This window comes from Erpetoichthys calabaricus, chromosome 14 (genome assembly GCF_900747795.2).
Source record: "Erpetoichthys calabaricus chromosome 14, fErpCal1.3, whole genome shotgun sequence".
Classification (NCBI taxonomy): domain Eukaryota; kingdom Metazoa; phylum Chordata; class Cladistia; order Polypteriformes; family Polypteridae; genus Erpetoichthys; species Erpetoichthys calabaricus.
Genome location: NC_041407.2, coordinates 18,033,697 through 18,050,893, shown reverse-complemented (window position 1 = coordinate 18,050,893; position 17,197 = coordinate 18,033,697). Strand labels below are relative to the sequence as shown.

At 38.5% G+C, this 17,197-nt stretch overlaps 1 protein-coding gene across 1 annotated transcript in view; it reads left to right on the top strand.

Moving 5' to 3' along the window:
* Positions 1-16,912, top strand: part of LOC114664449 (protoheme IX farnesyltransferase, mitochondrial) — a 170,995-nt gene extending 154,083 nt beyond the window's left edge. The window contains exons 6-7 of the mRNA XM_028818528.2: positions 4,124-4,356; positions 14,331-16,912. Coding sequence (XP_028674361.2) covers positions 4,124-4,356; positions 14,331-14,737 — 640 coding nt within the window. The 3' untranslated portion in view covers positions 14,738-16,912. The remainder of the gene's footprint in view (positions 1-4,123; positions 4,357-14,330) is intronic.
* Positions 16,913-17,197: the final 285 nt, after the last annotated feature.

Here is a 17,197-nt window from a genome sequence, read left to right as displayed (position 1 = left end):
AAAAACTTTATGAACTGCATTAGATCCTACAATGGTTCATTTGCTTTTGCATATACCGGAGTAAATATCAGGCCACCAAAAGGCAATGGCCCATACTACTTTCGCATATGTGCACAAATACTGCATCGCGTTGGAACAGTGCACCCTGAAACAAATCAACAACGCAAATATGCACAAATCTACATCCTAGATCCACATGACGCAAACTATCAATCAAAGTGCTGCATCGCAACAGGCACGGATTCAAAACGAAACACCTCCCGTCTCAGACATACGTTAATGGCAGCGAAGGCTACAACGGGCTTCTCACACAGCACAGGCAAATCGATTACAGCTCCAAAACAACACGTCCCAAATACTACACATGCAACAACGCGCCTCTCAAACGGCACAAGCAAAACATACACCAGGAAAATTCATTCGGATTAATGAATGTCATTTGCAATCATTGTCATTTAGTTCACTTCCCTGAAGAAACAACTGGCAATACAAGTTATACATTTACACGTTGTTGTCAAAAGGGTCAAATTAGACTGCCTTCTTTACATTCATATACTGAATATCTACAGAGGCTTATAACTGACGATGTACCTGAAAGTGAAATCTTTATCAACTACATTAGATCCTACAAATCGGAATCCACTATGAACATTAACGGTGGCACTGCACGTGACATCCGTCTTGAAAAAATGTTGTTTATTGATGAATGTTCAATGGCATGAACAAACGTTTATGAATAATAATATTCTATTTGGAGGAAAGGTACTTTTATGAGGAGGAGATTTTAGACAGTGATTAGCTATTCTTCCAGATGCCATTCACTCAGCTATTGTTCAGTGCACCTTAAAATACGCAGACAATTGGCATTGCTTTCAAAAGATACAGTTAGTAAAAAAGATACGATGTCCAGAACCAGATCATAACAATTGCTTATTACAACTGAGAGATGGTACACTCACTAATACAGATGGACTTCACCCGCATATTATTACAATTCCTCAAGCCTTTATCTGCGACGACTTAGTTACAGAGAGATTTGGAACAGCAATCTCATTAGACCAAATGCCCCTTTTAACACAACGCACTATATTATGTCCAAAAAATATTAATGTGGAAAACATAAATACCCAAGTCATTCCATTACTTCCTGGAAACACACAACTCTTTCTAAGCTCTGACAAACTTGACTCTGATCACAACAATAACCATCTTAAATGACCTTACAAGTTCTGAGCTGGAATTACCTTTTACACTTAAACGGCGTGTACAAAGAAATTTTCAAATAAACCTTTACACTGTGCCACACACTTTATTGGGTGCTTTCTATTTGCATCATCTACACCGTCACACTATTCTATATCTCATTCATACATCACGCTCTTTGTCATTCCCAACACCAGGGGTTGGCGAGCGAAGCGAGCAGGGGGCGGAGCCCCCTAGTTATATCAGATTAAAATGAGATACTGAATGAACTTATAACACAACTTTCTTATATGCATTTAATGTATTAAAGAAAATTAAATCCATGTGAAATACTAATTGCCTCCTTAGTATATAAAATGCATCTAAACAATTTCTGCAGTTACCAATCGGTGAATGAATTTGACATAAGTATACTTTGCCGACCTGCTTCAGCTCAGTGCTACACATGTTTTTTTAAACATGAACTGTTTGTTTGTGTCCTGATACAATGGGTCAGTGGGCTATAGGTCAGGGCTTAGACTAAACCATTACAAAACTGTAATTTTTTGTTTCTTTTTTTCATTTTAATGGTTACTTGCTTACACTCTTGTAAAAAAAAAAAAAAATAGCATTCATGCTTTCTTTATTAATTGAACTTTGTCCTGGTCCCGATTCAGCAAAGCTTACACAGGCCAAAACCTGAATTGTGCCTAACAGTAAAATTTAATGTTAGTTTTTTCTCTGTCCTTATCAGTCCTGTGTGGGATAGAAATTTTTACTTTTACTCAGTTGTCCATAGAACATTGCTGCAGAATTCTTGAAGAGTATCCAGGAATAATAATATTAGTAAGAGATGGTTTTCTGCTTTGCTGTTCTGCCGTCTCTCCAATTAGTTTTTTTTTTTTTTTAGTTTCTTTTTTTATCTTGTATATTCCTGATAATTTAGTTTTAACTGACATTTATCCGAGGTACAAGTGAAATGCATTCTGTCCTTCCTTTGGACAATTTTGTTAAGACTGTGGTTCAGTGGCGTCACAGAATCCTAGAAATGGTTTCATAACACATTTCGGTCTGAGCTTTCCCAGAATTTCCTTTGATGTGGCATGATGTGCCTATAAATCCGGAGGAACGTATGCCAAAGTTACTTACAATTTGGAATGCTGGCCTAAAACAAGCCTGACTGTTAATCAAATTATTTAAGCAACTGACCCTTTATTATGGTTATTTCTCAAAACCTTTTCCACTTTTTCAGAAAATATTCCCCTTCTGACTAATGGATGTCAAAATACATTTTACACTATACATTAATGGTTTTTCACTGGTTTAGTGTCTTTCTGTCTTTGAGACTCTCCTCTTTATATGATAATGCACAAAAGCAGATGGAAGGTAGTAATTTTTATGGCAGGAAAGCCTTAATGTAGATTTTTGCAAGAACCAGCCTTATGCCTGTTATATAATACCTAATAATGCAAGGCTCCTAATTTTGTCTGACACTGAGAATGACTTAATCATGATGACTGATGTAACAGGTTCACCACAATCTCTTCTTAGGCAGCCACCGTATTGATTTTTCTCCCTTGTTTTGCTCTTTGTATTAGTCTGTGGTGTTAGAGACTTGAAGGTGTGGTATGATCTCAGTTGATTCACAGTCCAAAAAGTGCAGGTATCCATGCTTTACCAGAGTGGTGGTGGAGAAAGAAAATAAGCATCACAAAATACAACATAAGTAAATATACAGAAATCAGATATCATAATAGTTACCATATATACTCGCGGATAAGTCACATATAATTTCCGATAATGTCGGTTGTATAAATCGAATGTGGAAAACTCATGTTATTGGTACAAGGAATTATGATATGCCAACGCCCACCTGAGAGAGTAACCACGGAGAACACAGCCTTTCTTTTCCATGTTGGTGTGGCAATGCACTATATCAGCGTGTGCTCCTAACCTCTCTCTCTCTCTCTCTCTCTCTCTCTCTCTCTCTCACTATTGTTCCTGAATACACGGACTAATCCAAAGCGACGTTCGCACGTTTTTTTGTTTTTTTTTTGTATCTCACACCCTCATACACCTTTATCGTAAGAGCATCCCTTATCTACGATGGAGCATTCAATCAGAAGAAAATATATGAAGCTGGTTTTAAATTAAAAGTCGTTGAAGTGGCAAAAGAAATTGGTAACTGCGCTGCTGCAACAAAATCCGATGTGCCTGAGAAACTGGTGCAAGATTGGAAGAGGCAAGAAGATGTAAAAAAAAAAAAAATTGTTGCATTTTTGAACGGGCGTATAAGTCAGGGTTTGATTTTATGATCGACTTTTCAGGTTTCAAGACCCGACTTATACGTGAGAATATACGGTAGTACAAAAAATAAAAAGGTAAAGGTTATAATATGTAGACAGTAATAGCTGTTGAGTGTTCCCTTAAGTGAGTCTGAGAATATATGTCTCTCTACATTTTAGTACTTAGTATAGCAGATTAAATCAGCTTCTCAGTGTGCTATCCATTCATTCATCATTAAACCCACATAAAAATATTCAGTCACAAAATAATTCCTAGCAGCACTGGAACATGACAGTTTATCCTTATGCACATATCCACTCAGAGCAGGCCAATTTAAAACTTATAGGTCAGCAGTGTTTGAATTGAGTTATCAGTGTATAATATAGAGGGAGTTTTCTTTGCTGCGTGTTTATAATTGCTGTTAGTGTTGGGGACTTTTGTCACATCCCTGAATCTGGGGTAACTTAAAATGGAAGTGACTGCATGAATGTCTAGTTACACATCACACACACTGCTTGTAATCTTTGAGACAGAACCAGGTTATGATTGTATGGGCAGCATTTCAAATTAAAGTTTATATTTTTCCATTTTTTAATTTTTATCTTTTAACTTTTCCTTTTAAGTTTATCATTTTGCATATTTCTCTCCTTTCCAGTCCTCTTCATGCGGTGACATTTGCAGGGGCTTGTACCGTTCCTGGCATTGCCCTTCTCACCTTTGGTGTGAACCCCCTTACTGGAGCCCTTGGTGCCTTTAACATCTTCCTGTACACCTGCTGCTACACTCCTTTGAAGAGGCTGAGCATTGCTAATACCTGGGTAGGGGCATTGGTGGGTGCAATTCCACCTGTCATGGGCTGGACAGCGGCAACAGGAAGCCTGGGTGCGGGTATGTAGATTTTTTTTTCCATTCTTGTTAACCCCTTTTAATCTATTAGAATTAATTTGTTTCTTGGGCAGACATTTTGCAGACAATAACTGCCAAACTCTATAACCTAAAGCTCTTCACATAGGTGGACCTCAAGTGCAGCTCATTGACAGTTTCATGCTTCCATGCAGTATCTCTATGATATGGTTGTTGTTCCTGAAGTTTTTAGTCCCACTTTGTTTCATTTTACTGTGACATTTACAGGACCATTGTGATAATTAACAGTGTAAAACCTTTTCTCACACGTTGCATCTTTTTATCCTGTAGCTTATTAGTTTAAAATGCTTCACAAACTCGCCTACTGTGCAGCATAGTATACTGTAACTATAAAATAAGCATTCACTTGTTCTACATGAACAATTTGACCATTTGCAAAGCATTCGACCAGTCCAATAAAGATCACATAATTGAACATACAACTTTCTTATTGTTCAAGCAGACAGGTGTAAAGTCAACCCAAGAAAAATGAGCCAACAAAAAACTTTGCTGTACAGTACATGTATTGACTATTGACAATGAACTGCAGTTCTGCAGGAGAAAACAGTGTGACGATTCTTAGTCCAAAACAAAACCACAAACTGCAACATTAAAAAAATAAAAGCAAACACACCGAGTGTTGTAAAGTAATGAATTTGCCAAGACATTGGAAGCATTTTTAATGTTGCAAAATAGTGAATGGAGACAAAAAGAAAAAAGTAAACAGAAGTTCACCAATCAATTGCAGAGTATAGAGATCTCACCATGCAGTTTAAGCTTATCTTACTGTTTTTCTTGGGGTCCATGTACTTCATAATATCGGTTTGAAACTGATTAAAATACTCATTTGTAAACCAAAGAGACTTTTTAAGTTTCTACTCTGTATACTGTTAACATATAATAATAATAATAATAATAATAATAATAATGTATATCTTGGAAAAGCTTCACTATCCTCTGTCTTTTAGTAATCAGGTATGTATTATTTAATGATCCATACTGCCTGTGGTACTGTGTGTTCACAGTGTATGGTAGCCAGGCCAATTCTGCACGTTTTGCCTCCATGGTTTAGCCCACAGTCCAATTCTCCAGCAAAAGCTTTGTTTGCCTCTCTACCAGTGATAGTACTCGGGTCTGTCTGCTAAATTGGTAAAGTTTACAACAGAGAAAGATGGTACTAGTAATATGATTCACTATGTTTATCATGTTATATTTCGTTCATCTTAACAGAATCTTGTATCAAGGATATTTTGTTACTATAAGCGTTAGGTGCTATCCCCAAACTGATGTAATAAAGATCAAGTATCACGCACCAGACATTGGCAACATGCTGAATGTTGATTAGCACATGCAAATAAAAATTTCACTGTACTTTGTGCATGTAACAATATTAACTCATTGAACCTATGGGATCATTAAAAGTTTCCCTTTAGATCTGATAACGCTTGTATTGTTAATTATATGACAATCTCTTATATATATTTCTCTTCTGGTTCGTCATGCTTCCACTTCAAAACCGGTCCCGCCCACACGCAGCCGACACGGCATTTCTCGATTCCTATTCGTCGTCTTTCATGTCATGTACTATACTGGCCTGCTGAGCGTAATACATCCTACAAGTACTCAAGGTGCTGCCACAACGGTAAAGTAGCTTTACCACCCTTGCGGGAGCCACCTGTGTCTTTACAACAGCTTCTTACACTGCAAACATCAGAAGCTAAAAATTATCGTGAACACATTCGAGAATACAACCCTTCTCTAGCGTTTGCTTCCATGGGTGCACAGATAACTCAACCTCCTGGCCACGGACCATACTGTTTTAAAATACACGGGCAAATTTATCACCAAATCTCTCCACTATACACTAACAGTTCTACCTCTCCAGGATATGGACAGTTGTATGTTTTTGACACAGCGCAAGCTACTGAAGTACGCTTAAAAAATAAAGCAAACTCTGCATGCAGCGAAAATGTACTTCTCCAGCTAGATTCCATGCTCAGAACCATCAACCCCTTCGCTAAATCATACAAACACATGCATGAAATCGCTCAGTCCAATCCAACAGCATCTGTACGAATGGTTTTCAAGGAAACCGCTAGGCAGGATTTACGACGATACAATGCCCCGACATGTCACACCCATGTTGCAGCGATTCTGTTTTCTCCACCAAAATACCTATGCACAACTGCGTCTTTCAAGAAGTATTTATTTCTTCTTGATTTCTGAATTCCTTTCTCACCGTTTTCTGTTCCTATTCTCTTACACCGCCGTATGCTAGTATTATTATAATAGAGTATTTGGGGCAGAGCATCAAGTAAGCGGGAATTTGTCATGCGTATTCTTTGCTTTGTATAACCAAGCAAGGTGGAATTATCAAACTCAATCATATAGAATAAGCTCATTTTTTGTAAGAATTTACTTATAATCTGATCAAGAGTGTTCATTCAACCACTTATCCCAACAGCACTATACTAAAGGCAGAAGCAACTGCGGAAAGGTTTGCCACCATATTGCAAACTGAAGCCAACTTGCATTCACACAAATGAGGCCTTTTTTGTAATCACCAGTTTGCGCAACCTTCAGATGTGGGAAAATAACCAGAGAACCCAGAGAAAAAAAAAACATGATGACATAGCAGAGAATATGAGAACTCTGTACAGCTAATGTCCAGGCCAGTAGTCAAACCCAGTATTTTGGAGCTGTAATGCAACAGTGCTAACCACTCTTTCAATCTGCCCCTTGTTTGTGATTGTATGTATCAAAACCATTCAAAACACAGACCTCTGTTTTATTAAATTAAATGCATTCGATTGTCTGTCAATTATAGTTGTTAACATGTATTCATACAGTATATGCCACATAAATCACTGGTGGTCTGATGCTGCTAAGAAACAAGTCACAGACTGAAAACATTAGGCAGATGACTTAACTTACAAAACAATTGCAAACATTGCTTTGTGTCAGATAGTGTAGTTATTTATTTTTTTGCTTGATTTCTTGCTATTGTTGCTAACATTTTTAACAGACATATTTTTGCTGATAGATTGCTTCATGCATGGACAGAAAACACTTAAGAATAGTTCTCAAATTATCTTGTCTTTCTTAGTACAAGTGACACTGTGGCAAGACACATTTTGGTGAAGCTTTTCCCTTTGTAATTCTTTGAGACCATCTATCACATCGCCTGCAGAGAACGAGCCAGTGTTTGTTGGGAGTGGATCATGACCTCCAATGTAGAGATGCCATAACACTTACACTGCTGTAGTTTACATCCATACTATTGAGCACGTTCAAATCAGGTCAAGTGGATATCATTATCAGCAACTGGTAAAGATTCAATTCTCTGGTGTCCAGGCTGGATATAAACCACGACTGACCATTTTAAACAAGACTCCACTTAAGAGCATAGGAGTTCTCAAAGAGTCTGAACCTGAACCAGAAAAGGATAATGTACAGTGCAGATTTTGTAAGTGGTCAAATATAAGTTCCTCTCTACTAAAATATGTGAATGAAAAGCCTGTAGCATTTGCGGTTTATAGTGTGTATTGCCTGTTTTGGAGTCAAGTCCTCATGCAGAAAACGACAAAATTAAATGCTAGAAGAAAGAAGCCTTCAGAGATTCATTCTTCTCTAGTCAGAGTGCATCAGGGCTAGCCCTCTTCACATGTCTTGTATATCACGATGTCTCTAAAAAAATAACCCAACTTCTGGCTAGAATTCACCATCGATGACAGAAGTAAATGCTGACCTATAGAGCGGATTGTAATGGAGGCTTTAAGTGATAGTACATAAGATAGCAGGCCCTATAGGGAATTGTTATTAATAAGTTGAAGCAGTTCTTTATGAGTAGGTTCTGTGCATGTTCATTTTTGAAATCAAGCATCACCACATTGAATTTTTCAAAGAGAAACTGAAGCTATTGAATATTGAGAGGGAGAAATTTAAGAAGCTTTTCATAACTATGAATGAAACTTGGATACATCTGTATAACCCTAGTGTCCATACAGCATTTGAAACAGAATAGTGTCTTTTCAACACCATAGAAATTCAAGGTCCATGCCAGTATGGCAAGAGTAAGTGCGCAATTTTTTACTTAAGTTGTTAAGGAGGTAGTCCAAGGTGATCACATGTCTTTAAAAGCTCATTTAACCAGGTTATATACTGATTTGCGTTATCGTTTGCAGTCATCATATAGAAAAACTGAATAGAAAAGCTGTTGACAACCCCCTATGATTAATGTGCCAGCTCACACTGCATGAGATTGGAAAAGTTTCTTTGTGAATCTGTGGATTCAAAAAGATGCCAAACCTGTCTTATTGTACAGTCCTGGAGATGTGTGTCCACCGCTTGTTTCTCAATGTGAAGGATTTCCTCTATGGGATGTGCCAAAGATAAAACCACAAACTCAGCTGCAGAAGTGTGGATGCGTAAGCAAGACAGAATGTTTTGAGTAACCTAGAAATACTTTGGGAATGTTATAATGGATGTGCTAATGTTCACAGTGATTATGCTGAAAACTTTTGCTGATGTTTCTTTTAAAAGGTGAGGAACAAAACTTTCTGATCACCCCCTTTTACATGCAGCTACAAAATTTATTCTGCAAAGTAGGATATACAGTGGCATATTGGAACCAGCCATGCAAACCCAGTTTTTGTAGTATTTTACGACATATGTAGAGCACATTATCATAAACCTTCTTGAAGTCCTTAATATATATGAAGACATGATTTTTCAACCTCCCCATGACCTTTCATGTCAGTGCAACAACGAAGTGTTGATTCAAAGTTTCATAGCTGTGAAAGAATTCTCTCTGCTTCTGCTGAATCTGAGGTTTAATTTTTGTTCAGAGACGTCATTCCTTAACCCCTGGAAATGTTAACCTAGAGAGACAGAATCTGGGATCACTCGGTCATTGTAGTACATTCTCGTATTATTCATTTTAGAAATGGGTTTCAATACCCAAAGTCTAAGGCACTGTCTCTCTTTTTCCTCACAGTATTGATAAGTTACATTAACCAGTAAACCTCCACAACATTCATTGCATTCAGCATTTCTAGATCTCATCCAACTCTGCTGCCTTATCTCAGCAGATCATTTTCAACCTCTAGAATGTCCTTTTTCAGCATAACTGGACCCAATGACACCTGAATGAGTAGAAGGAGAAGGACATATATACCAGCATAGGAGTTGCTCATACTTTTCCAGCTATCAGCATCATCCCTTTTTTTTGCTTGGCCTCTTAACTAAAAATATGATAAATAATTTAAAAAGCTTTGCATTTGTTTCCTTTTGTCTCAACATTATTTATTCTTCATTGATCCACTAACCATAACTTACTCCAGTTTAGTAAATTTCATTTAAGTGTCTCCATAGAGTGACACCTTAACAGAACTATACCACTAGCTTGTAAAGAGCTATTCACATTGTTATTTAAATTTGTAGTGCATGAGCACTGATACCATTGAGCTAATTTTCTTTGTCCATGGTCAAGAATGTCTTTGCATGAACTTCCTATATGCCATGATTTCATTGTCCCGAGATGTCTATATAAGTTAGATTTTTCACATTCCTGTGTGATTTGCAGCAGTTACATTATTACTAGCTCTTAGTAGAACAGTCTGGCTCAGAAATGCTAGCCCTCCAATTTCATTCAACAGTTGTGGTTATAGACACCACTTCCTTGTGTACAGCAAGACTCCTCCACCCAGAGACTGCTATAAAGAGAGTTTGTTCCAGAGATGAGAATTTATGGGATAAACCGACATGGGTTTATGCATCAGTCACTGCCTGAAAAAAAAGTAATTCAAAATAGATAACACATTCAGTGGACACTTTTGAAATACTGTCCAGAACCATTCAGGTGCCTTTACAATTTTAGGTAGTGGACATCACTGATGCAAGGTTGCAGCATATTGTAGAAGCCTGCTCTCTCTTTAAAGGGCAGCACAGTCTTCCCATGATCATGCTAACAGTGGTTGGCAAGTTTTGTCATTAAATAATGACAATTTCTTCTTTGAAGTCACAGACAGATGCATTCTGCCGAACAGGTGTCAGTTAAGTATTGTTCAAGTGGTTTTGAGGTTCGGCATTGAAGTCAGAGAGTGCGGAGAGGCAGGGTGTTTATTTTACTGCAGGGTGCACAATCATGACTGTTTAATCCCCCCCACCCCACCCCCCCAACCTCCTTTTACAGTATCCATTTACTACTTTCACATACTGGAAAGGACAGTGAAAAAGTCATGGGGCTGCTGTCCTCAATTCAGCCTCCAAAACTTCTGCAATTGGGGATTTGAATTGACCTCTGCAACTCAGTGAACCAAAGAGAAACAATGCCAAGAAACAAAAAATAGAGAAATGTTGCTAAACTTTGTAACATGTCAGATATATTGCTTTTAAATACTAGTGAAGTCACTGAAACTCTCCAGTCTTCCACAGAATTCCAGGATCTAACTGTTAGACATTTTTCAAAAACCTAGGTTATGTTGTATAAAATCCTAGTTTAGACATCTTAACAATTGACATGGTTTTAGTTTTTATGCTACTTTTGCCAGCCAGTTTCTTTATGTTAATTGAACATACCATTTCAATGCAGGTAATGCAACAGGGCCCCCCCCAAGTAATTAGTAACAGATTCTTTATGACAGACACTCACAGTTGCAGAATGGTCCAAGGTTATGTTGGCTTCATTCTTATTTATGCCTCGTTATTAAGGTACTCATTTTTAACCCCGTCCATTCCTGTGTGTGACATGGATGGACAGGATTAGAAATGAGTACCTTAGATGGTCAGCTCAGGTTGCACGATTTGGAGACAAAGCCAGAGAGGCAAGATTGTGTTAGTTTGAGGACATGTGCAGAGGGGAGATGCTGAGTATATTGGTAGAAGGATGTTAGGAATGGAGCTGCCAAGCAAGAGGAAGGCCTAAGAGGATGTTATGAATGTGGTGAGAGAGGACATGCAGGTGATGGGTGTGACTAAACAAGATGGAGAGGACAGGAAGATATGGAAACAGGTGACCTGTTGTGGTGACCCCTAACAGAAGCAGGTGAAAGAAGAAGATTAATTTACTTCTTTTTGAAGAAAAATGTTAACAAGTGGATAGGGAGAAAGAATAAACCAATTCCTGTATGCTAACAGGTGTCAAAGCAAACATCTTTTGAATTTTACAGACAAATGAAAACATACACAGTGACTAATTTCTGAGACTGCAGAATGACATCTAAGGCAATACTCAAGAAAAAATTTAAAAACTCCTTAAAAAAATTTTTTTTTCTAATTTAAACTAGTTAATTAAGGTAACACTCATAAGATTTGATTAAAACTGAGACTATTCAAAGAGAACATGTAGTGTCCACACATATTGGACCGTGAATCAAGCTCAGGTTTTTGAAGCAGCGAGGCAGTTCGATTGATTATCACACTAGCATTTTCTCTCGAGCAGGCTAGATAAGAGTGACTTAAGATATTCATATCTAAGCTTGTGCAGTTATGCACCTTCATGCAAAGTGAAATTTGCCTTTTTTATGTAATTAATTGCGGGGATCGAACCTCGGACGTTGCGCTACAGCGCCTGGTTCACTTACTTGACAGGGTGAAGATCGCCATATTACATTCATAGGTCTGAATCGCAATCTGATCTGAGGTTCAATCCCCATAAGGGTATGCAAAGGTGTGTACACCTGATGAGCCCCAATTAGGGTGAAACACATGTCGTGTACTCTTTGTATTATTTGGCAGGTACGGTATCACATATCTATGATCTGTTTCTCGCAATTGAGAGAGCATGACGGTTGTTTGCCTACTGACAGACCAACCACAAGCGTTACCTGGTAAATATCCAAATAATCAGATTGCGATTGAAACCTATGAAAATGCATATACTTATGATCATCTGCACTCTTAATGAGATGCACCACTCTAGTCAACTGCCTTAACCAATAATTCACTCTGCCTGTACAAGGCTACTGGTTCACCTCCAGGACTGTATAACCCTGGTGTCATTTAACCTAGCATTACTCCCATTTTACACAAATATATTTGTTAATACACTTTACCAGTAAAGCCCGTTGAGATGGTGTGCGCTGTGGAAAGGTCCAACTACATTAAGTAATGGTTGGCTGCTATTTAAGATAATTTTACACTTCTTACAGCAAGATGCACATTGAAGAGCTAAGAGTATGTGACACTTTGAATTGTGAAGCTTAATCAACCATTTCAGTGAGATGTAGATCGGTGTGAGGAACACTTGATGGTTTATTTTGTACACGCTAATGTAGGTCTGCAGTTACATAGTCATTATTATCACATCTACAGTTCAGTGAAATTCTTACTTCCATAGGGTAATCATTTGCAAAACCTTACCAACTCTGGTGCCGTGATCAGTCAGTATTACGGATTTCACCTGGAAGCATTTATCACTTACCTTGAAACTTCTGTCTTCCTTAATGGACAAATCGCAAACAAATTTCTCCTAACCTAACTGCATAACAAAAATCACTCATATATACATAAAAGCGTTAATTTGTTACTTGGAAATATAACTTGTTCCCAACACTGAGCAAAACCGAGACCAACCCTTGGGGCCAACATAATTAATATATGAGATTAAAAAAAAATAAATAAAAAGTAGAAGCTACATAACTTGATAGCTGTGAAATTAAAACTTTAGATGTTACATTATTTCCACAACACTGCCAGTTTAATGAAAATTTGGTAAAGCTTATACCAGTATTGCTACAAATATGCATCATGAGGGTTGCAGTATTTTTTCTCTACTGTGCTTAACAAACACACTTGAGCATATTCAAGCAGACGCCACTGCCAGATTATATAGTAAGACAAAACAGAGATCAGAATGCTACATTAAAAGCTCTGACAGCTTACAAGTATAAGCATTGTTATGAAACAGCGGTCCTACTCTTAATACGCCCAAGCCATTTACCAGACAGAATTAGAGTAAACATAAGGTGGATGGGGTACGACAGGTATAGGACGATCTTTAAGACTTCTTGTTTCAGTCTGGAGATGTAGACTGTCTCCACTGTGGGAAGATAATATCCTATTATTTTGGAAGCAGTGTGCACCCCTGTCATTAGCTGCTTCTCTTCCTCTAGGAACTCCATAAGAACATGGCAGAGGAAACTCCTTTAATGTGGATGGTGGCATCCTTTACATATTCTATACCTCTGTGAATGCAAATGTGACTGTGTATGCTATAGATTGCTGGGCCAGTAACATCACTTCATGTGTGTCCTATTGAATTAGTAAGCTGATTTAAGAAGGCAGTCTCAGCCGTCTGACACACTCTTGACCCACTGGAGGTAGTAGTAGAAGAAAGAATGAAGGCAAAACTCATCGCCATTATGAACAATGTTTCACATACTCTTTCCGACACATGTGCATTGAGGACTAACAGTCAACAAATTATTCAACAGAAGTATGTCAAGAAACATTAGTAGGGCTCCTTTGTTCCTACAGCAATATTCCTTTATAATACCTCATTGTGTGACTATTCTCTTACCATTTTCCAACTCTGATGTTCTTTCTTCCTTTTTGCAATTCTTGTGTATATTTGTGGGGATTGTTGTTTATTATTATAATATTTCTGTGCTACTTGTGCTTCTGTTAAACCAGATCTATCTATCTATCTATCTATCTATCTATCTATCTATCTATCTATCTATCTATCTATCTATCTATCTATCTATCTATCTATCTATCTATCTATCTATCTATCTATCTATCTATCTATCTATGTATCAGTGCCTTTTACATCTTTCTTTCTTATCTATTACATCACACATGGAAAGGAGCATTTATTTTGCCTTGTGGTATATTTAATATTCATATCAATGCTTCATGCATGCAGCTAATAGGACAATTTATTGCCTTTTCCTTATTCCACTGTCCTGGGTTAAGTTGCAAGGTCTTTATTAACCCTGCCTGCTTTCTGTCCGCAGGTGCCTTACTAATGGGTGCCATTCTCTACTCCTGGCAATTTCCTCATTTCAATGCCTTGAGCTGGAATCTACGTGAAGACTACTCGAGAGGAGGGTACCGCATGATGTCAGTCACTCACCCAGCACTCTGCAAGAAGGTAGCTCTCCGTCACAGCCTTGCCCTCATTGGACTTTCTGCCTTGGCCCCAGCTCTGGATGTGACCACCTGGACCTTCCCTCTCATCTCTCTCCCCATCAACCTGTACATCAGCTACCTCAGCTTCCAGTTCTATAGAGACTCCGATCGCAAGAGCGCCCGCAAGCTGTTTTTCTGTAGCCTCTGGCACCTGCCTATGCTGCTGCTCCTCATGCTAACATGCAAGAAAGCCTGCACTAGTAAAGAGGACACACTAGTGACAAGTAGCTAGTGATCAAGTCTCAGGAGTTAATACAGTTCCACTTCCAACTTTTTGCTGGTTGAACAAAAATAAGGGAACTACAATAAACTTTTCTACTTCCCAAGTTGTCAGGTTTATTGTGGACACAAATCAAAATCATTACGGGAGGGTAGAGACAGTTCTATAGAAACTGTTGGCTAAAGGCCATGTCACATTACATGACTTTTCCAGCGATTTTCAATTGCAGACTTCATCTACATAATCTTAACGGGTCGGACACAGTTAGCTGCATGATATCATGATAGTCAGTTGTGCAGTCTGACATCTCCATTGACTCAGTCCAAACAATCTGTGACTAATCACAACAAAATCATTCAGGTCATAGGGACAAGAACTGTGCATGAGTGCTGGTCATCAATAACCTCTCAGCCTGAAGTACACTGCTTAAAATGCAGCTTTGAGGAATAGGGGACATGGGTGTTTTGGAGATGACAAACAAAAGAGAGGCTCATGTGTACCACAACAGAATTGAAAAAAGAAGAAAGGCTGAGATTGGAGCTGAACTCGCCATACATGATAAGCCCTCTCATGGTCACCGTTAATCGATGTGAGTAAAAGGGACAAGCTTGTGATACTTTGGAAATGTGGAACTGTGCTGGAAAGATGTCACACAGTTGTCAAATTTGACATAGTATGACATCCTCAGTTGATGAGATCGGCAAATGCAGTTGTCACGTTTGACATCCCCTCTGACTAGAAGTTGTGTAATGTGACATTACCTTTAGCTCATAGTCATCATTGATAGATAACTAAATGTGAATGTGTCTGAAGGCCAGTGGGTGCTTTCTAGTAGTTTTAGGAGGTTTGTCATTAGTGATTTAATGAGTGATACACTTCTTGTGAATGTGGTTATCCTTAAAACCTTAGAATATTTTTAACAAGAGCACACCTTTCAGCCCAACAAAGCTTGCTAGTTCTATCCACCTAATTTCTCCAAAACAATGGTAAATCGAGTTTTGAATGTTCCTAAAATCCTACTCTCTGCCACATTACTTGGTAACTTGTTCCATGTGTCTATGGTTCTCTGTCTGAAGAAAAACTTCTAATCTAGTCTAAACTTTCTCATCACTCATTAAACCACTCTTGACAAGCTTTGTCTTCTGTCCAGCTCGGGAACTGCATACAGGCTTATACTTATAGGAAAGATGAACACTGATCATGTTTATTCACTAGAGCAATAAATCAGGTGAAACAGTTAATCTCCCGTGGAAAAGCAAACGCTCTGTTTGAGCTGCACCATACATCTTATAACCAGTGGTCTGGCAGGTCCTAGTCAGCCGGGGGTAATCTGATCCAGACATGGTAAAGTGCAAGGTGCTGGTGTCTGCTATTGTTTGTCTTCAGATGGTTAGATGTCTCAGTCAACCTTGACTACATCATCTGGTGAGATGCTGCTGGCCACAGCCTCAACTTCAGCTGTCCTGTAAGCCATTCATCTCAGGGCAGAACAGAAGAATGTGATATTAAGAGCGATATGCTTTCTGAAATTCACTTATTCGGTTTAGTACACACCAGACCACAGAGCCACCATCTGCAAAACACTTGGGCTTTCAGCAGCTAGCCAAGCAGATCAGGGAGGAACAAGAACATCTTTCCTCTCAGGATAGGGAGGGCCAAGAGCAGCAGCTGTTGCTATGTACTGTATTAAAAAATCTTCCTGGAGATTGAATGTCAGCTCCGTTACCAACAGAGGAGCCATAATCACTTTACCACACTATGTGGCCCTGAAAGCATTCCAGCTATTTCGATGTTTTCACAGTGGCCAATCGAAAAAAGCCAAAGATGGTGTCCTTCACATCCTCTCTTAAGACACTTGCGTGATTGGGCCGAATCTTTCAAAGTACAAAAAAAGTGCAAAGTTAAATCTCACATAAAATAATCACTGGACCTGAGAGGACAGGTTGTTGCGATGCACTGTGATTTGGGAAAAGACTCTTCAGTGTTTACGTGACGCCACACTGGTGCTTAAAGCCGACAGACAGAACCCCCATTGTGCATTACTGCCATTTGCTGCTCCTAGACTAAATTTCACAGGGCAGGGGAACACAAGTGTGCAAAATGTGTAATTAAAAAAAAAAAATCAACCGCAGACAAACTTGAATCACTGTAAGAGGATTTTGAGCAAAATAAACTATTTTAAAACAAGCCGGGGCTATGTCTACATGTGTTAACGTCAGCGATACATGGTGGAAAAAGAACTGCCTGAGCAGCAGAGATGCTTCTGTTTTGGGTGTTGAGTTCCAGATCGAGAGGCCTTGCCACATTCAGATGGTTTCTAAACTATTAAATGATACAAGACACCCCTCTGGTAATATGGAACATCCAGTCTTGTGACTTGTACCAGCTGCCATCAAAACCCAGTGGAACACTGTCAACAAAAGTCTGCTAAAAAACAAAAAATTATGAAGTTTTATGAGTCTCAAATATGCA